We start from the raw sequence: 22,328 nt of genomic DNA, 5'->3' as shown, positions 1-22,328 counted from the left end.
GCAATGTATGTGGCGGGGGAGGGGGGAAATCTTGCCTTGGTGGGGTTGGCTTTCTCACTGGGGAGACAGCAAAGTAAAGATACAAGGAAGTTCCAGTTATCCCTGAATCTATGATCTCAACAAACCACAGACCAGAAATAACAAAAAATTCCATCTGCCCTGAGCCTGAGCGTGTGGGGACTTTTTCTTGTCACAGTCATAAACAAAACAAAGCAGCCTATTTACCTGGCCTTTATGTTGTGAAGAGTGTTATCAGCAATGCAGAGGTGACCGAAAGTCTGTGCAAGGGTGTCAAAATGTATGTGCAACACTGTGCCTCTTCATAGTGTAAGAGTCTTGAGTGCTCCTGGAGCCCATCCCCCGGGGCTATCAAAGGACACTGTGCATCATGGGTCAGTGCTGAGAGCTGACCTATCAAGGAGGGTGGGAGCTCAGAGCAGCAAGAGGGAGGTTGGAGATTTTTTAAAGCAGATTAAGGAAGGCCTCACTGAGGAACACACTGAAGTAAATAAGGGGCTGTGGGGAGGAGCATTCCTAGAATCGGAATGACGGCTGCTAAGGCCCCAGGGTCAGTATACACCTGGACCAGCAAAGAGCCTGGTGTGGTTGAAGCGTGATTTGTAAATGAAAGGATGGAAGACATAGCCATGGATTAGATACGCGAAGTTCTCTGGGGCAGGTGGCTTTCTTATGTGTGTGACAGGAGAGGACAGAAGCTGTGAGCTAAGGACTTACCTTCACCAGGTTCCTCTAAGGAGTCACCTTCACCGGGTTCCTCCGAGGAGTCACCTTCGCCGGGTTCCTCCACAGCTGAGCGAAAAGCACCTAAGCAGAAGGGAGAGGCAGGGGCCAATGGACCAGGCTGTCTTTTCCTTGTGTTCTGGGCAAACCTCACCTGGGCTCTGTCCACAGCTTTCTCCTTGGGCCCCCCCCCTTCCATCCCATTCTTTTACCTACCTGGCCTCACACACACTTTTACAAGAACCCTCTGCACACTTAAACAAGTGAATCGTTGAAGGAGAGAAAGCAAGGTCATTTCTGTAGGATGTGACAGCCGGCGTGGGACTACATGTGGCAGTTACTCTTCTCATTGCTGTGACCCAATACCTGACAAGGAGCAACTTGAAGAAAAAAAAGGGCTTAATTTTAACTCATAGTTTGGACGGCTGCCATCTCTTATGGTGGGGAAGTCAGGGCAGCAGGAGCGTGGGGCAGCTGGTCACATGACCCCCGTAGTCAGAAAGCAGAGAGATGAATGCAGATTCAGACTGTACTGGCCTTTGCTTCTCCTACCCCCATCCCCTCCCTGTTTCTGTCTATGTCTCTCTCTCCCCAGCCCATGGGATGGTCCTTCCCTTGTTGGGTAATATTGTTGTAAGGTGTGTTACTTTTGTTTATGTTGCTTTTGTTTAACTCTGTGAAGCTGTGTTACTTTGCCTGCCTGAAACACCTGATGGTCTAAAAAAGAGCTGAGTGGCCAATAGTGAGGCAGGAGAGAGAAATAGGCAGGGCTGGCAGGCAGAGAGAATAAATAGAGGGAGAAATCTGGGAGGTGAGAAAGAAGGAGACAGAGAAGGAGGAGGACCCAGGGTCCAGCCATCCAGCTATGCAGCAAGCCATGGAGTAAGAAACAAAGAAAGGTGTACAGGAATAGAAAAGGAAAAGCCCAGAGGCAAAAGATAGATGGGATAATTTAAAGTTAAGAAAAGCTCACAAGAAACAAGCCTAGCTGAAGCCGGGCATTTATAATTAGGAATAAGCCTTTGAGTGTGATTTATACGGGAGCTGGGTGGCAGGCCCCCAAAAGAGCAAAAACAAACAACACCACCCCTCACTCAGGATGGGTCTTCTCAGATCAGTTAAACCTCTGCAAAAAGAGCATCGCAGACAAGTTTTAGGTGTGTCTTCTAGGTTAAGTCTAAATCAGTTGTGCTGATAGCGACAGCTGACCGCTACAGACAGGCAGGGAGATGTATTAGGGTCTCAAGCTCAGATAACAGGCACAAGAATTAGTGGAGGGAGGCAGGAGGGCAAAATCGAACTGGAGTTTCCAGACGCTACCCAGCTGAACTGTGTGTGGCCTTTGTTACGTGTCGCAAAGAAAGTAGAGTGTTCGAGTGTCAAGCCAAGGTTTCAACTGTGATGCTCTTATGTGTGAGCTTCACTGGGCTGCACAATAGTTTTAGGTTCTGTACCTTTAACTGAAGGCCACTACTCAGTCCCCAGTACTTGCCCAAGGATGATTCCTCAGTGCCCTTTTCATAAGCCCTTCTTCAGCACTACAGCACTCAAATTTAGCCTCCGTTAGCATCCCCAGAAAAGCTCCAGGATTTTGATCTAGGGGATCTGGACCTCAACATCTTAAACAACCATTCAGGTCTCGCTGATGCTGAGGGCTGAGGGACTACACAAAGACCCACTGCTTCCTACTGTACAGTAATGGAAAAGCTTTGTTTTCCACAAAGAAATCAGTGTTGTTGTTGATGTTGTTGATGATGATGATGATGGTGATGATGATGATGATGGTGATGATGGAGAACTTTTTACCTGGCTGACCAGGAGATTCAGACTTACGGCCATGTTTAATTCCCTTCCCGCTTTTCACGCTCTGCTCTCAGTTTTCTTCATTTCTAATTTACTTTCATTTCCTTGAGGCTTTGTTTTCTTGTGGCAGCCCACCCCCATTTTTATTTGCATGTGTAGATGATGAGCTGAAAGGCAGGTGGCAAGAGACCCGGTAAAATGTCCCTAGGAATGAGAACTATACAGTTTATACCCGGTGCAAACTGACGGTGGAGTCACTCATTGGAGGAGTCTCCATTCAGAAAGATGGACGACAATGCTCATTAGTGCTAAATCTAAGCAAGCAAAGGCATGCTGTGGCCTGTTCATTCTTACTGATGCCTTTTGGGCCTGGCATTTCCATTTCTGTCTGTCCACTTGTCTGCAGTTGAGTGGCTCAGGGATCCTGCAGCTAGGCTGGAAGGCGATTTCAATGTAAAGCATGAGATGCTGTGTACAGTACCTTGTGGGAGTTCAGCATTTAGAATACTTTCATGTGTCTTATTTGGGGGATCCTGAAGGGTCATTGGTTTCAAGGATAGTGTGTAGGGAGTAGGGATAATACTTGACTCCTACTGCAAGATAACTCTGACTGTGATACTGGCTGGTGTCTCCCCCAGTTTCTTGACTCATCAGTGGATTTAAAAGTACATTAATGATGAGCGAATTTGAAATAAGGGGAAAGTGTCACACATCTGGTGCTTGTCAAAGAGGGAACCAGGAGATTTAATGAAGAGATAGGCAGCAAAGCTGCTCTAAAGTGATTTTATTGTACCGAGATACCCAATGATGGCACCGAGGCCAATGCCACGGAACACGTGGGCTGTCACAGCTTGTAGAGCCCTTAGGCGTGGAAGGCAGCGGGTTTGTCCAGGAGGCAGAAACAGGAGTGAGGCCAGAAGCTGGATCAGAGCTGTTATTGGGATTTTTGGGGGGAAAGTGAAATTTTAAAATAGATATGGAAAGAATAAAATTGATGGGCTCTATTTACTTTTAGAAAAACGTGATAGAGGAATGTTGACCTGGAGGCTGAATGTCAACAGGAGGAAACAAATACACAAGCAGATCAGAGGGAACAAATTTTCTTGCAACAACAAAAACAAACCAACCAACCAAACTACCAGAATGTGAAGGGAAGGTTAAAATATCCTGGACCTAGCATCAAGTAATTAGCATTTATACTCATGAATTCGAATCTTGAAGACAATGTAAATTAAATTTTCGATTGTCTAGTGATTCTGACTAGCATATCAAAATCCCAGGACTGCTGCTTGAAGAGGCAGTTGCTCAGTTACTTACAGCTGAAGCCTACAAAAGACCTCTCCCCATTTATGCGCTGTATAAACAAAATACTGTATTCATGAATACTGTATTCTCTTAATAGCATTTTAACTACTTGTTAATGGACTTTTTAATTGTAATCTTATCTAAATCTGCTAGGGATTTTTAAGTCTTTCTTCCGACTTTTTAAAATTAATCTTGTAGGTTAGCATAGGAAGTGTTGGGTTTCCTTAGCTTTAAAGATCTGTCATTCAGATGATAATGGATCCACCCGGCTTGTTCTCAGTACTTTCCATGTGTCTGCACCACAGACCCCCTTCATCTTACCACTCACGCTCTCTGAACTGACCTATTCTCTAGAAGGAAATGGTGCACCCATGACATTCATTTCATTTTCTCATACACAGATATTACTTTTAGTATACATTGCTGTTGTGATGTAATAAAGAATACTAATGAATAAATACATTCTAAGGATGTTTTAGTGCTTCCAGTAGGCACATAGTAAAAACGACTGTGGCTTCAGTAGGAGTAGTGACCGTGAGAGATCCTTAGTGCAACACATGTTCATAGTTCTCGACAAAAGGATCTATTTCTCACGACAATAAACTCTCAGTAAGTACCTCTCCTTTCCCCTTGAAAAGATGGCTGTACCTTTTTTCTTTGCCACATATGACTGTCATTTGAAGTTTGGTGCTTTCAACATTAGTCAGAGAGATGCTTCAGACCATAGTCTTACTTAAAACACTCATATGTACTGGAGCATGCTTGCCTAATGGTTGGGTCATGACGAGCATGCCAATATCTGTTGGCTACAAGGCTTCAGAGAAGAACCTGCCCTGGGACTGATGAGAACCAGCTGTGGTCCCACCTGCCCTGGGACTGATGAGAACCAGCTGTGGTCCCACCTGCCCTGGGACTGATGAGAACCAGCTGTGGTCCCACCTGCCCTGGGACTGATGAGAACCAGCTGTGGTCCCACCTGCCCTGGGACTGACCAGTCTCTCATAAATAATGTCCCTTATCAATTTCCATAAGAAACTCCTCATACCACAGATCTTAGATTTCCTAAAACTTTGACTAAAGATTTGCAAGGCCATTGAGGAGAACCTCAGCTGATTCATTGCAGCACATCGTTTTTGTGGGTAGAATGAAATTGATCTATTTGTCTAGATTTGTGTGATGTCAGGGCCACCCGAACTACTATTGGCATCTGTCTAGAAGGAGCAAAGGACCCGCCAACACCATTAATATGTCTTTTACAGGTGTTTTATTTTTTCTCTTCTTTCTTTCTTTTTAAAACAGAAAACAAAAAACAAAAACAAAAAACCAGAGTCTCACTATATAGCCTTGACTGACCTGGAACTCAATTTGTAGATCAGGCTGACCTCAGATTTGCAGATATCCACCCATCTCTGTCTCCTGAGTGCTGGGATTTAAGGCATAGACCACCAGGCATGGCCACAAGTGTTTCTTAAGTATTGTCCACTTCATGTTACATTCCCTTGAGTTGTGCATTGCATTTTTCTTCTGACATTACTTCTATGTAACAGAAGGCATCTCCTGATTTTAGTGTTGTTGGCTTCTTCTTAACACTGAATTTGGCTTGGTGGTACACATCTTTCTCTACCTGCTGGGTTGTCTTGACAGCCCTGAACTTGAAAATTTTCTTAGTATCAAATGATTAAATGCCAGATCATCATTATAATTCCTCAGTACCCCCTCTCATGCTCTTCATGGCATCTTTGATTGTATAATAATACATTATACATGACACCAAGAAATGGATCTAAAATACATTCTGTAGCATTAAAAATGAATTAGACACTGGGCTGCAAATCCATAGGTTGAGCAATTTCTTGTCCAATTTACTTATTAAAGCTATGCTTTTGAAATAGTTTTGTGTATACATAAAGGCTGCAAGAAGGCACCCAGAGTCCTGGTTACTTGGTGCCCTGTGTTAAGTCTCCAATAATTGTCATTCCCTGGAAGTCAAAGACATGCTTGACCACTCCTCATACTCCCCTATGTTTTTCCTAAGTTCAAGGACACTGCCCTGCATGACCACTGGGCAGCCAACAAAACTCAGAAATACACAGTGAGCTGTTTCCACTGTCTAAGACAGGCCTGTCTTCTTGAAGATGCCCTTTATGTTCAAGGTCCAATCCAGAATCACATGTATTTAGTTTTTGGGTCTCCTCCAGTCTTGGGCAGATCCTCATCTTCCTGATCTTGACCTTTTCTCAAAAGCATAGGCAAAAGTTATCTTTATAGACTATTCCTTAGTTGGGATTTGATGCTGTCTTCTGATTTATGCACTTTTTAAGGCTTAGCACAAAAATGATACTATGTTCAGTACACCCTAACTAGGCAGATTGTATTAATTTGCCCAATAATCTGGTAGGTTAGAGATTTGATCCTTGGATGAGGTTGCATTTTCTAGGTTGCTCCATCCAAAAGTTAATTAGTCAAGTGCAATAAAATCAATAAATACTGTATAAGTGCCTTATAGGGGAATATTTTGAGGTTACATAAGATCAATGAACTCCTATTCTTCAGGGCCATTTTGCTTTGTGACGTCACCATGACCACCAAATCAATATGGAAGTACTGTTTCTAGAGTATACACAGGGTTGGTTCTGTCACAGTGTGTTCACCAGCTCATCTGTACCTGACTTCATTTTATGTTTAAACACCTGTATGTAATGGCTGCTGTTGATTCATTAACTTGGAAGTCATGTCAAATGCCTGTAACGCATGCCTGGTGTGAGCATCTTCGATGTGTGTATTTTTCTCCCACGCTCGTTCATTACAGTCACCTGTAGCTAGTGGCACCACAGACAACCCCCTGGGGGTTTCTTGTTTCACCCTTTATGCTTTGGAGGAAAAGTCTTGCTGTATAGACGAGGTTGGCCCTCAACTAGTGGTTCTTGTATCTTTGCCTCCTAAGTACTGGGATTACAGACATGTGCCACCATGCCTGATATTAGGGACCTTTTGTTTGTTTGTTTGTTTGTTTGTTTTTCGAGACAGGGTTTCTCTGTGTAGCTTTTGCGCCTTTCCTGGAACTCACTTGGTAGCCCAGGCTGGCCTCGAACTCACAGAGATCCGCCTGGCTCTGCCTCCCGAGTGCTGGGATTAAAGGTGTGTGCCACCACCGCCCAGCCAATTAGGGAACTTTTTAATCAAGCAAAATCGCCAACAAACAACATAATGAGAAAACTGCGACAAACTATTCTGACAAAGACCTACTTTTACCATGTCAGAACTGCAAGAAGAAGGCAGGATGTGTTTTCCACCTTTGACAGGAAGGGAGAGCATGGATGACTCAAGTTCTTGCTGCTCCGAGTGGCTATGAGAGTGCTTCAAATATTAATTGTAGGCTTACAGGTCCATTTCAGCAAGTAGCTAAATTGGCCAGTACAAAATCTACAAATAATGAGGATTGGATGGATATTGTTTCTGTTTGATTTCCACATACTTCTTTTAGCCTCCATCAAGCTCAAACTTGGGGGAATCTGCCCATTGGAGTGATTTTTCACCCTCTTCTTCAATAAGATTTTTCAAGCTCATTTTGTATTTTTATCTTCCAACTCTGAAGTCAGACATTTCTCTGTTCCTTTCAGTAGAAAATGACTTCTAGAAACTAAGAACTGGGTAGATGAATCTTAAAAGGTCTTATTAATAAAAACAAAACCAGTGCCAGGTATTGGGGTGAATGCTGAAAGATCAGAGAAGCAGAACAAGCTACAGCCACCTCACCTCGCCAATTCCTCAGCTGATTCTGTTTCTTCAGACTGGAAGCCTCTGTGTCCTCATCAGAATGGATCTCTGCTGAATTGTGCTGCTCAAAAGCCTGAAAGCTTAACCAGGCCTAGTTCTTGGTTTTCACGCCTTATATATCTTTCTGCTTTCTGCCATCACTCCCTAGGATTAAAGGCGTGTGTCACCATGCCTGGCTGTTTCCAGTGTGGCTTTGAACTCACAGAGATCTGGATGGATCTCTGCCTCCAGGATGCTAGGACTAAAGGCATGTGTGCCACCATTTTCTGGCCTCTATGTCTATCTAGTGGCTGTTCTGTTCTCTGACCCCAGACAAATTTATTAGGGTGCACAATATATTGAGGAACACAATACCACCACAGAACTGCATGCTGGGTAGGCTCATTCTTACTGGGGGTATCATTATGTCAAAGTCCTGTTTCCGACAGTGCTAGGAAATAACATGTACACACCCAGACACATGCATACACTTGCTGTGGGATGTTCTGTATGTCAAATTGCTCTGATTGGTCAGTAAATAAAACACTGATTGGCCAGTGGCCAGGCAGGAAGTATAGGCGGGACTAACAGAGAGGAGAATTGAGAAAACAGGAAGGTGGAGGGAGACACAGCCAGCCACCACCATGACAAGCAGCATGTGAAGATGCCGGTAAGCCACAAGCCACATGGCAAGGTATAGATTTATAGAAATGGATTAATTTAAGATATAAGAACAGTTAGCAAGAAGCCTGAGCCACTAGGCCAAACAGTTTAAATAACATATGCGTCTGTGTGTTTATTTTATAAGTGGGCTGTCGGACTGCTGGGGCTTGGCGGGACCTGGAGAGAAAATTCTCAAGCTACATACACTTGTATACATCTATCTGCTACCTGTCAGCCAACCTATCATATCTTTATCTATCTGTTATATATCACCTGCCAGTCAATTTGTTCTAGTGTATCTATCTGTCATCCATCTATAACATCTATAGCTACCTGTCTGTCTGTCTATTTATCTATCTATCTATCATCATCATCATCCAGTGTATCTCTCATTTTTCAATGTCTCTGTTCATCTAATTGGTTCATATGAGTACCTTCAGTTCTAATCTAGTACCTATCTGGTCCTTCTTTCCACACTTCTGACTCCTTTTCTGGCAGTTAGTGATCTGATTTCCATCATTCTTCAGTGTAATTATTAGCTAAGTCCCTGTATATAAAAAACACACAGTGGCACCAGCCCAAAATTTAGCTCTAAATTCTTTGGCTCCTTTGGGGCATTTGGGCAGAAAACTAAGTCCCAGTCAGCAGATATGGAGGGTGAAAGATTTATTGGAAGTCTGAACTTTGTTGATTCTTCTTAAATGACAACCAACTTTGGTTTTATTTACTTATCTATTTATTCAATAATTTTTTAATGAGATGAGAGAACATTCATATACTTTTTTCTTAGCCTTGATGCTAAAAGACCATTTTACCAAACCAAATGTCTCTAAAAGAAAAACGGATGTAGGGGCTGGAGAGAGGGCTCAGTGGGTCTCGAGCATCTACAGCTCTTGCAGAGGACCAAGCATAAGGTTCCCAGCATCTGTGCTAACAAGTGCCTGTAACTCCAGCTCCAAGGGATCCTGATACCTCTGGTCTCCAAGGGCATGTGTACCCATGTGTCTATACCTACTCATAGATATGCACACATATACATAATTAAAAATATATTATAAAAAGAAAAACCAATTTGAGATGTTGACTATGACTTCAAATTTTCATATGATACAAATAGTATCATCTTGTGTTTTAAACTTTTCCTCTTTTCCCAGATGTTTTAGATTCAATACTTTGCCTTTTAATATGCCAGCTAAACTTAATTAGAATCTTTGAATGTTGAGAGTCTCAACTTACCTACTTTGAAGTTTTGATATGACATTTTAATTTAACATTCACAGGAAAAAATTATGAAATGGTTTGGTTGTTTTTCTCTGCTGTGTTTATCCACATTAAAGGTCAAGTCTGCATATTAGCTTTCTCCTTAAAGTCTTAAAGCTCACAAGGTTAGATAAGACCTAGAACATTACATTTAATTACATTTTGAAGTGATATGAACAAATACTCTCTATTTCCTAAGTTTTAGATTCTGGTAAGTGGGAGGCTATGAATCATAGTGTCAATAAAGTTGGCTAATTATAACAAAATGACTTTACTATGTTGTAACATAAGACATAGATGTTTTCCAAGATGAACTTTTCCACAGAGTCACAACAATTATGCAAATGTGCATCCATCCATTCTATAAAAATGAAAATACAGAAGTTGATAGGATATAGAATTTCCATTTATTCCCCTCTCAACCTTTGACATAGTTGCACAACTTAAGCCCTTAAGAATTTGGTATTAGTGTATTAAGAAGTCATCATTTCATCTCCTATGAATGCATTCTTTTGGCTTGTTTTATTTTTACTCAAATATTACTGTATGTACACATTTATGTATGTTTCTATAGCTTGCTTTACTTGTCAATATAACACTTTTTATAATTCTTTTGTGTTAGCACATAGAGCTGTTTCATTTTTAACGAACATCTCATATTCAATTATATGGCTGTATCATAATTTATTTAAGCATTGCCCATTGATGGCCATTTAGCCATCGCACATTTTATATTATAAATGATGCTGTATCTGTAGCACATTCTGTTAAGTAAATAGCTAGACCTAAGGATGAGATCTTTCTCCCTGAGATGCTGCCCAGTGGGTACTGAGCCTCATCTCTGGGATAGCATCATCATCTTAGGATATCATGGCTTTTGTTCTTCAATCTAAAGTCCCTGGAAGTGCCTGACCCAATGTTCTCATTCCTTTAGCTAGGATTATTTCTTGTTTCATAAGCAAGGCTGAAAGATCAGATGTACAACATTGCCCACCTGCTTTGGGCATCTGCAGTGTGGGACCAAAGACAGGCCAACTCTGAAATGCATCTTGGACTTAAGAGATGGCTCAGCTTTAGGAGTACCTGCTGTTTTCCTTAGGACCCAAGTTCAGTTCCCAGCTCTCATTTTGGGTGACTCACAATCACCAGGAACTCTAGCTGCAGGGAATCTATTACCCTTTTCTAGCTTCCTAGGGCACCCTCATATCTTTTTGCATACACGAACTCTCTTACACACACACACACACACACACACACACACACACACACACACACACACACACACACACACAGAGTAAATAATAAATTGAATTTTAAAAAAGAGAAGTACATCTTTTCAGGATAGTCTTAGCTGGGTGAACTGGAAATTATGATGCATGATTAGACCACAGGTCATTTTCATATTAAAGAATCTTTAGGATTTTAACAGAAAATGTATTTTAATTAATGAAAAATGCAAATAATTTCATTGGCTGGATGCTTTTTATGACGACATTAGTGTCTGGGTATGATTTTAGATGCTATTTCCTTCATTATCCTGGTTGAAAATTAAGAAACTGGAAGAACAGGGGTGGTTTCAAGTGTCTTCAGAAGTGAGGCTGTGCTGGCGCACGCCTTTAATCCCAGCACTCGGGAGGCAGAGGCAGGCGGATCTCTGAGTTCAAGCCCAGCCTGGTCTTCAGAGTGAGTTCCAGGACAGCCAGGGCTACACACAGAGAAACCTTGTCTCAAAAAAGACAACACAGAAAACAAAGGGAAAAAGAAGCATCATCAGAGCTTTTCATCTGTTGCCCAAGGACTATTTTCAGTTCATAAGAAAAAAAAAGTTCAGTTTTCTTTTGTTTTCCATCCATTGTTTATAACATGCATGTATCATTTCTGTCATTTTGTAGACCTACCAAGAGCAGCTGTCAGGATCTTAAGCAACATGACATTCCTTTTTGTGAGTCTGTCGTACACAGCTGAGAGTGCCATTGTCACCGCTTTCATTACCTTCATCCCCAAGTTCATCGAGTCACAGTTTGGTATCCCAGCTTCCAATGCCAGCATCTACACTGGTAAGGCACTGCCACAGGGCGAAACTTGGTCGCCGTGCCCACAGACTGCGGTGGAGTGAGTGGGGAGGAAGGCCAGGCTCACCCCGAGGGCTCACCAAGTGTGCTGCCAGCTCCAGCTGCCCCCGAGCTGGCCAGGAAGGCCAGGGATGTGCTTTCTGAGATTCCGATTCTATTCGTGTGATATTTTCAAAACTGTGTTTTGAAAAAAGTAGAATATTGTGTAGTGATGCTTTTTTGTGGACTCCAGTCGAAAAAACAAAATAAGCAACGAGATTCACATTTAGATTAATGTTGATTTTGTGGATTAACATGGACCTTAAAATGTTAAGTGAAGTTGATGATGTAAAATCCAGCTTAGTTCCATGGTATCAGGATTTTCTATTCATAAACCTGAGTAGATTTCAATAGAATTACTGGAGATGCATGACATGTAAAGGGATGTTTCATGTACTTTATTTTAGATGTTTTATGTCTAATCGAGCCAACTTTTGAAAAGTCTTTGATATGTGTTCTTGTAGGACTTGGCACTCAAACCTTATTTGGTAATGTGGGAAAACTAATTCTCAGCTATTAGGGGAATTACAGTGTTATGTAATATTCTAAATACTTCCTTAGTGATATTCATCGATTGACCAATGACTCTATCTGCAGAAAGATTAATGTTTCAGCAAAGGATAATTAAATATTTTTGAATAACAGTAGATTTTCACATAGCTTGGTTTCCTACCATATCCCGTTTCTACATTTAAACCCAGTAAGCTTAAACTACCTAAAAATGAACAGAAAAAAAAAATCACTGTAAAAGAGAAGCTGATTTGAAATATTTGTTTGCTTGTCTGGTAAACACTCTGCTTCACCTTGTATATAGAAAGGCATAAAAACTGGTTGTGTCCACGGTTGTAAATTGTTTGATACATAATATACGGCTGTGGACTGCTGTAATTTGTGAGTTAAAGTGTGTTTTGCTCTCTCTTGCTTTCAAAACTGCTTTTCTGGGTCGATGTGACATCCAGAGATCATGTTTCAGCTTGGCTAACAGGAAAAGGAGCCCTTCATTCTTAGTTTAACTCTTACATCGACCTTTGCTGATGGGCAGGTAACCCAGAGCACTTGGGACAAGATTCAAAGTGAAGAGACTTTCCCATTCCCTAAGCTAAGTTTCAGTATGGAAAAGTGTGATTAGGAAGAAGGTTCTAGAAAATCTGGGGCTTGCTGTGTCAAAGGAAGTGTTACAGGGTTCTCCCTGCACCCCTTCTTTTTCAACACCTCCCCTATCTCAGCACGCACTGTAAGACCCCCCCCCCCAGAGGGACATGCAAACCATGTTTTTCTCCAGGCTTATTTGACTGTGAAATCAACCTTTTATTTACTCATCATGATAGGGTATCATTGTTATTTGTTTGTGTGTATATGTGTATGTGTGAGACATTGTCTCAGTATTTTACTTCATTTATTCTGAAACTGATCTCACTGTGCAGCTTAGCATAGCCCGGAACTCATGATCCCACTGCCTCAGCCTCTGTGTGCGGAGATTATCTATGTGAGCCGTCACGTCTCACAGAAACCTGTCTTTCCAATGAACAATTTTCCTGTGGTAAAGTGCAGCAATTCAATCATGTGTGTCCCTATTCCAGCCACACTAGGAAGTCCAGAGCTGTCTAGGTTATCCCAAGGCCCTCCACATGTACAGTTTTCACTCCAGGGCTCCAGGGCTGATTGCAGGTGAAGTGAATTAGATGTGGACTGATGAGGCCATCTCTTTAGTCCGGGTAGAGAAGAGGCTAGCTAGACTATTCTCTGAGGAAAACTGGAGGAGGTTCAGTAGGATCTGGAGGGTTGGGTGTACAGCGCTCCAGATGCAGAGCAGATACACCTGTCTAAACGAGGCTAGCTCACAGAGGCTGTCTCTCCCTAAGCCCACGCTGTCCCTCCAGGATGAGAGGAGGCACGTGACTGAGTACAATTCCTTCTGGTTGCGGCATCCATCAGGCTCCATCCTCTGTCACCAGCGTCTATTTCAAAACCACGGTCATTCTTCTCAACGTCATGGCCTCCCGTGTTTTCCAATGGCTCGGGAACTCTCTCTTGACTATTATCATTTGATTCATAGACAAGAAGTAAATTCAACAACAATTCAGGTTGGGTAAGAGCAGAGGGTGCCTCATGAAGTTACAGTGAGATTAAATGCATAATAATTTCTTTAAAACTCTTCTTGGGCTTTTGCCTTGTCATAAATCAGTTCCTTCTTACCCTCTGAACACAGATTTTAATTTTTTAAAAAGACTTTGAGATTTTTTTTTTTGACCCGAAGCCCTTCTTCCTATACATGCAGATTGAAGTGGAATAAAAAGGTTTTACAATAGCGTTAATTTCTTCACTGACAACGTTTTTTGAATTTAAGTTATCTTTTCATTTTTTTTTATTGATTGGGCATCATGCATGCTGGAATGTCCCCCACCAATGAGCTATACCCTGGATTTAGCATTTATTTTTGAAAAATTATTTGGATAATTATCTCAGCCCAAGCAATTTCGTGTGTTGTTAGTGGGTCAAAAACTGTCCCAGACACAGGCCAGAAGCTGGTCTGGGAACACTGGCTTGTTTATGTTGTCAGTCTACACCAGCACTGTCCAGCTGTGTGCCGCGGAGAGGGCAGGGACTTATAAACACCCAAACCAGGGTTCCCAGGGCTAATGGATCGGACAGCAGAGACAAAGCTTATGAAATAAGTTAGGGAAGGCTGCTCAGGAATTGATTGTACAGAATGGCAGCTACAGTTAACAGTTACTACATACCTAATATTGCTCAAAGGAAATTTTATATGTTCTCATTACAAAAGAACACCTTGGGATGATGGATATGCTATTTTATTTAATAATTATACAATATATACTTATAGGGGTACATCACATTGTACCCCATACATAATTTTTGTCAATTAAAATTAAATAATTAAAAATAGACATCCTCCCAGGCTGCTTTGATAATGGAAATAGAAATAGAAAATTTTGGCTCCAGAGGTTGTTTTGGCTAGTAAGGTTTGAGTTTATTTTCATGGCAAAAATATCTTTTCTTTTTCTTTTTCTTTTCTTTTTTCCGAGACAGGGTTTCTTTGTGTAGTTTTGGTGCCTTTCTTGGAACTCACTCTGTAGCCCAGGCTGGCCTTGAACTCACAGAGATCCGCCTGCCTCTGCCTCCCGAGTGCTGGGATTAAAAGTGTTGCGCCACCACTGCCTGGCGGCAAAAATATCTTTAACCAAACTATCTATCTGTTATCCATCCATCTATTTATCTACCTACCTACCTATCTACCATTACCTATCTATCTATCTATCTATCTATCTATCTATCTATCTATCTATCTATCTATCTATCTATCATCATCATCATCTCTCTCTCTCTCTCTCAACAGTCAAAAGTGTCTATTTGGAGTCAGAGGAGCAGAGTGAGGCGGAATGATGGGGGGTGGGGAAAGGGATAAGATAAGGCTGGTTCTAGTGGGAAAAAATAAGGAAGAAAGAAAATCAGAGCAGTTCATGGGAAGGTTAAACAGAGGAGCCAGGCAGGCAGATACGGGGTGATCTCTGGCATTGGGGCCTGGACATTTTCCCAGGCAGCATCAGCACTACTGAACTTCACAGTAGTCACCCTGGAGGACTCCTGTGTCCTGGTGGAGATGATGACTTCAGTCGCTCATGAAGGTGTCAGCACAGCACTACACTCAGTCTGTACCAATCCTGTGTGGATATCCAGCCAGTCTGAGCCCCAGACCCACTTTCTATGTACTCAGTCTCCTTGCTAACCCAATTAGAGTACGTGGTTTGAATAAAATATTATGAAGTTGATGTTTTGGTGAGAAGCGTCATGAAGTATCAGTTGGACAGTGTGACCTTGAGTCCTGTTGTTACTGGTCTCTGGCTGTGTGACCTTGGGCAGACCATTCACCTCCCGTCAGATCAGGATGATCTCTTTTGTGTCAGGAGGATCAAGTGAAGTACTGATGCGCAGCTAGGTACTTCAAACAGGTTCACAAACATCAGTGGAAACTTACAACTCCGTCATAGTGAAGGAAAGCAAATGACCGCTTGCTGACTGCCTCTTACAATTGCAGTTCTGTATGTAGATTGAAAAGGTCTGAGATGGAAAATAGGCAACAATGATTATGAAATCTCTGTTGACATTTATTGATTTTTCCCCTTGTAAAAGAACTTTAAATGATTTTTACAGTTAGCATCAAAAGTAATGGGTTCTGTGTGGCATTTTCATTTCATGTCATCACGCTTGGTTCTAATTTGCCGTTCTCCCCTACTACTGTCCCCAAGTGCTTCCCCGTCCTCCTGTGTCCTCCTTCTGCTGGTGGCTTTCCTCTTAATAGTCTCCTCGCTTCCTGGTCCTGCCCTGAGAGTTCTTCCTTCGCTCTTGAAAAGTTTTTGCACCCTGATAAGCCTCTCCGCTGACGCAGCAATCCAAATCAATCCAAATTAGAAAAAGCCCCGGTTTAACGGGTAAAGCGTTCCCAGGTGATTCTCCAGCCCCCTAGAGAGGACACAGGGATGAGAGACCAAAACACCGCATGTCTGTTTTCTGGGGTGCAGTTTAAATACCTTGTGGGAGTGGTCTTGAGCATCTTTGGGGGAGGAGCCATGCTTGGCCGGACTTTCTGAGGGGCAGGGTCTGGACAGAGGGGTGGGGCTTTCACCAGAACGGCTCTCATGTTCTCCCTTCTCGTCTCATGACTGAGACATGACACTATTGCTTACAAAGCATGAGACACTAAGCATTCTCATATGAATGGCATCGTTCAGTCCACGTAATTAAAGCCTATTCTGCAGGTATCGTTAATTATGCCCATTTTTCCAAAGGAGGAGACAACATCTGGGAGGCTTAACTAACACCCTTCAAGGCAAATAAATGCTGGAGTTGTGTTTCTCGGAGACTATAGTTACCATTCCATTGTCTTAACTGAAACAGCAGGAGAGGCGCATGTTATTGTCGTTGAGCTCATCCAGTTTTTCACTGTTCTGACGTGTTCTGTTGGTGTTCTGCTCCTGTCCCGTTCTGCAGGGGCCCTGGCTGCTGGACAAGTCAGTGGCATTTGTTTTGTGACCTTTCTGTGTCACCTTTGCCTGGGACTCTGCCCTTAGGTGTACAGAGTGACAGAAAGTTAGACACAAATGTTACACAGAGCCTTGCAGAATTGTTTTGTCTGTCCAGTCTAGAATAATCAAATCCTCTCTGTGGGAAGAGGCTTAGGTTAGGATGTGATTTTTTTTTTTTTTTTTTTTACTTAGCTATGTATCTTAGTTACTGAAATGCAGTTTTGTGGCTGAAATGTAAGGGAGTGTCCCAGAGCTTAGAGCATGGCTTTTGACAATCATCATATCTTAGAGGCAGGGGCAGTGTGAACCTGTTTTGACTTGTACCATACTTCTGTGTGCAATTGCAGTTTTTCTAAAACCAGTTCTTCCATATTATAAAGATAGTTAAAAAGTCAGTTTTGCAGTAGTTTTATAAATGTTGGCAGAGAGCAGATATTCTTTTTGATTGTGGATGTATGCATATCACAATTCGTGTGTGGAAGTTATCGGACAACGTTTTGGAGTTGGTTCTTTCCTTCCATCTTTATGTGAGTTTTGGGGGCTTGAACTCAGGCTGATCCTGAGTTAGGCTTGCTTAGCAAGCGCTTTCCCACTGGGCCATCTCACTGGCTTCAGGAGGGTTTTTGTAAAAGGTCATAGTGGAAAATACTAAGATATTCATTCTCTTCACTTTCTCAGGAGTCAGGTAATTGAAGAAATGTTTGGATGCTTACCACGTGGCAGGTCACGTGGCAGGCCATGTGGCAGACACTTAGCTGGTGCTCAAAGGATGGCGGTTAAACAGGTGTTGTTTGCTAGACATGACTCAGCAGACCTGAGAGGTGTGCAGACGAGGTCATGTTGACTGGAGGGAAGGATGGGGACAGTGGTAAGGACTGTGCCCCTGGCAGCCCCCTCTGCTGCACAATGAAAGACTGTCCCCACTTTCTCACATGAAGCACCCTTGACATCTGCATGGAACATCTGGCAACCACAGAGTCCAAAGTGGTATCTTGACTGAAGTATTCTATATTTTTAAAATACCCATTGAATTCTGAATTGAATATTTTAAATTTCTATATTTTGTTGGTCCCCCTGGCACCCTTCTGTACAATAAGCTTCAACAACAGAGCTCTTCAGGGATCTTAGAAAGTCGGGGCTCATTTTTTTTTTTTTACCTGTATAAAGTGTTGTCAAACTAGTATAAATGGTGTGAAAATTCATCAGACCCGTGACCATACAGCCAGCCTGTGGGAGGCAGTGTTGCATTTCACTGGCCAGGTAGCAAACAGAGAAACAGTAAAGGAACGGTGTCCCAATGTCCCCTCTAAGGGCACACTCCACTGCTCTGCCTTCCTTCTACCGGGCTCCATGTCTTTAAATTCTGCCACCTCTCACTATCACCACAGATTGGGAACCATGCCTTCAATATGTGAACATCTGGACAATATTCAAGACACAAACCACAGCAGACACGTTGATCTGCCTGGACTAGGAGCCCGTTCCCGCTGAGTCTATTTTATAGAAAACAATAACATGAGCTGGAGTGAACTCTATAATATTTTTCCTTTAAAATTTTAGGTGAAATAATTTTCCTAAAGCCACCAGATAAACAATTTGTGTACTATAGGGTCATTTACTCACACATTTCTCAGAAAGTTATATTGCTAACTTACAGGGTAATTTATTAACTGATTCATCACTCTGGCCTTGATGGTAATGTCACTACCCACACACTGTGGCTGTGACTAGCTGTCCTTTGCTGTGGGTGTTCCTATGTCATCCAGAGACCCCATCTGGATCCTGATAAACACTTCCACTGTAAAAAAGCAAGTTTCCTTCCCCGGGATTTCTGTAATGATATGTAAGATCATCTTATTCTCATATATTTGGTATATAATATATGCTCAGCAAAACTATTTTTCTTCTAGTTCTATTCTGCCATTTTTGTTATATTTAAATTTCCTTTAGAAGGCGTCACTGGATTTTCTAATTTCAAACAATGGTACTAATCTAATTTAAAGTAGTGGATTTAAAGTTTTTGATGCAAGGTCTCACTTTGTAGCTCTGGATAGCTTGGTACTTCTATGATCCAAGCTAGTCTCACACTGAGGGCAATTCTCTGCCTCAACTTCCTGAGTGCCATAGTGTCTGGCCTTTGTAGACGGTTTTTTTGTTTTTTGTTTTTTGTTTTTTGTTTTTGTTTTTGTTTTTTTTTTTCGAGACAGGGTTTCTCTGTGTAGCTTTGTGCCTTTCCTGGGACTCACTTGGTAGCCCAGGCTGGCCTCGAACTCACAGAGATCCGCCTGGCTCTGCCTCCTGAGTGCTGGGATTAAAGGCGTGCGCCACCACCACCCGGCCCTTGTAGACGTTTTTTTAAAAGTCTTACCCCAGCCAAGTATGTAGACACACATGCAAGTTAAGCTGGACAAGGGAGTGCTTTAGTCTTTGTATGCATGCCAGGGGTGATTTCAGTCCTTTGCCTGAAGATGACTGAAATCTTTCTTAAAAAGATTTTTAAAATTTTGTTTTATGCTTGTGGGTGTTTTGGATGCTTGTATGTCTATGCACCATGTGAACCTGGTGTCCATGGAGGTCAGAAGAGGCATCCCATCCCCTGAAACTGGAGTTACAAATGATCATGAACCACCGAGTGAGTGCTGGGAATTGAACCCAGCTTCTCTGGAAGAACAGCCAGTGCTCTTAACTGCTGAGTCAGCTCTCCAGCTTATATTTGTTTTTAGATCTTGGTCTTCAGAGTGGAACAGCAGACACTATCAATGGTGGGAGACAGCAAGGAATCTGAGGAGGGATGCCCATGCTCACAGTGAATCATGCTTCTCGCTGTGTGTCTCTTTGATGGCTCTCCATTAGGTCATCAGGGCAGCATCCTGGGTGGCCAGAGTATCAAATCACTAATTTATTGTGTGTGTGTGTGTGTGTGTGTACACTCCTTTCTCTTTATTACTGGAGTCAAAACTTACACTGCTAGCAAATCCATACAGTGACCAGTACATTAAAATACCATGGCTGTGGAAGCTCACGGCTTTGCATGTTTGATGTGCTCTGATCATATTGTAGCTGCTCCTCTTTCTAAGTCTCCAGCTGTCTAACCACTGGGCACTAAGCGTCCGTTCTGCAACCCCGTGGTCTTCAAGGTCCTCTATGCTGAAAATCACTTTCTCTAAGTGTGTGTTCACACCCACATGCGCACACTATGTCATAGTTCAAGCCCCAACTCTCAGTAACATCAACACTGGAAAACCAGCTGAAGCTTTGGGGCTCCTGCAGTTATTTGGATTCTGAGGCTCTTCCCACGGATGCACGACATACTGCATCTTAATTTTGCTTGAAATAGTCCTGCTTTGCTTATGTCTCACATGTTGTGAGTCTGTTTGTTTCTAGTTTTGAAAGATGACATTCTTTTCATGTTCTAAATTGCAGAAAATATTGAATGATTTAAAAATTCAAGCCATGCGACGAAGTCCATTCTGCGATGCTTCCGGTCCATCCTGGTTCCCTTCAATTCTTTCCTCCCTCAGAAGCAATTTTTACTGGGTTAGCCTTCTTTTGTTTCTGCTTGAATACATAAATATACCTATATATTATTAATAAGCATGCATAAATGTATACAACACATACATCATTTTTATTTACTTTTAATTCAAAAAATGTTTTTTTTTTTTTGAGACAGGGTTTCTCTGTGTAGTTCTGGCTGTCCTGGAACCCGCTTTGTAGATCAGGCTGGCCACAAACTCAGAGATCCACCTGCCTCCATCCCAAGTGCTGGGATTAAAGGCGTGCACCACCACTGCCTAACTACTTTTTAATTTTTGAGATTATGATATAATTACATTATTTCCTTTTCCTCTCCTCCTTGATCTCTTTCAAATTCATGGCCTCTTTATTCACTAATTGTTGTTACATGTGCACATATATATACACATAATATATAATATGTATAACTATATATTATATATATTCACTCCTAATTATGAACTGTTCAGTCTGTATAATGTTAATGTTATGCATATGTATGTTTTTAGGCCTGACCATTTGTTAGTGAGTAATCGACATGTGTGGTCTTCCCTGGGAAAGACTGTTTCTCCCACTCTCAGCATCCTTAGCTGCCCTAGCTCTTTGTGTGGGGTTGAGACCTCTTGAGCTTTCCCGGTCCACTTTGGCATGCCTACTGGTATCATCCTTGTTCAGTTTAGGTTTAGGTAGCCATGCTAGTGAGACTTTATGGGCACAGCTTAGGACATTACTAGGAGATACAATCTCACAGCAAACTCCCCACGTCTTTCTGCCTCTTCTTCCACAATGTTGCCTGAAGTCCAGGAGTTGTTCTGTAGACGCTTCAGTTGGGATTGTGCTCCACAACTCTGCATTTTGATTGGTTGTGGTTTTACGTAGTGGTATCTATTGCAAAGAGAAGTTTCCTTTATGAGACGGAGGACTACACTTATCTGGGGTTATAAGGACAAATATTTAGAATGTAGTTAGGAATTATGTTATTTTAGTGATGTGGTAGATGTAGGGTCTCCTCCAAGACCCATTACTTCAGTAGCTCTGGGTAGTTGGATAGGTTTCCGGCACCAAGGATGGTTTCCTTCTTGTGATGCAAGCCTAGAGTCCAAGTAGAGAGTTGTTGGTTACTGCCGAAGTATGCATGCCACTATTGCACCCATGGAGCTGTGCCATGCTGGTCCTTGGTGTGGGGTATAGGGGTCATTACTGTGGGACTGTTGGTTGCTTCCCTCCTTTGGAAGCTTGGACATGCACCATTCTTTGACACTTATGTCAGCATACGAAGTACTGGGTTTCACTAGGACATTGTCGTACATTCATTATTTTACTTTGTTTTTATCCACCCTGTTCACACTCCTCTTTCCCATCCCCTCTGTCCCCCTCTTTGTGGTCCCCCCAAATGATTCTTTGTTTTTCCTCTCTCCCTTCCCTTAGGGTCTCTGTCCCTCTTCTCATGGTCCGCTTTCTGCTTTCATCAAGCACACACAGAAGAGTAAAGTGAGAGAGGAGTTAGAAGATCGAGTGTAATACCCCAGTTAGAGGCAAGTGAAGAAGGAAGCAGGAGCTCAGTTAGACATTCGTAGCCTACCAAGTGCCGGCCTTCCAGCCTGGTCCACCAGCTCTCATTTCCTCAGAAGTGATTGCTGCTAACACACAAAAGTCATGTCCAAAGCTTATGAATACCTTGGCTCTTAAGTGTGGACAAGAAATGCTTATTACCACACAGACAGGAAACACCTTACTCTTTTTATATAAATAATAAAACACATGATAAGCCATCATTAGAAGGTGAAGCAAAGTACTTTTGTAAGCTGAACCATCGTAGGGTGGACCACAGAAAAACCTCTGCTGGCAGGCTCAGTTTCTGCTCAGGGTGTTTTTTCCACCAGCCAGAGGCAAAGTGTAGGTATGCTGCTGTTAGAACAATGAGGTTCCAGCCTAACGGATTCCTCAAGTCATTGCACAGAAAGTCCTCTCACACTCTATTTGCAGAAAGATGGATAGTGTTTGGATTTTGACTTAAGTGACTTTTAGAAGCATTATAGGTGTAGGTTTCTCTCGCAGGGCACTTAGTATATATTTGTTTTATAAAAAGCAGGAGTAACATCTTCTTTAAAATTATTTAAAATATATA

The 22,328-nt window shown here is 42.2% G+C and overlaps 1 protein-coding gene across 3 annotated transcripts in view; it reads left to right on the top strand.

Annotated features, from left to right (window-relative positions):
* The window catches only part of Slco5a1 (solute carrier organic anion transporter family member 5A1), a 147,125-nt gene that overhangs the window by 80,901 nt on the left and 43,896 nt on the right, over positions 1–22,328 (top strand). For 2 of the 3 annotated variants that reach the window (XM_076563710.1, XM_076563709.1), the window contains exon 5: positions 11,421–11,585. The exons of the other annotated variant lie outside the window; for it this stretch is intronic. In XM_076563710.1, coding sequence (XP_076419825.1) covers positions 11,421–11,585 — 165 coding nt within the window. The remainder of the gene's footprint in view (positions 1–11,420; positions 11,586–22,328) is intronic. 3 annotated transcript variants of the gene reach the window in all.

The sequence above is a fragment of the Peromyscus maniculatus genome, chromosome 2 (assembly GCF_049852395.1).
Source record: "Peromyscus maniculatus bairdii isolate BWxNUB_F1_BW_parent chromosome 2, HU_Pman_BW_mat_3.1, whole genome shotgun sequence".
In the NCBI taxonomy this organism is placed as follows: Eukaryota; Metazoa; Chordata; class Mammalia; order Rodentia; family Cricetidae; genus Peromyscus; species Peromyscus maniculatus.
The sequence above is the reverse complement of the archived record's forward strand: the minus strand, read 5'-3'. Positions and strand labels throughout refer to the sequence as shown.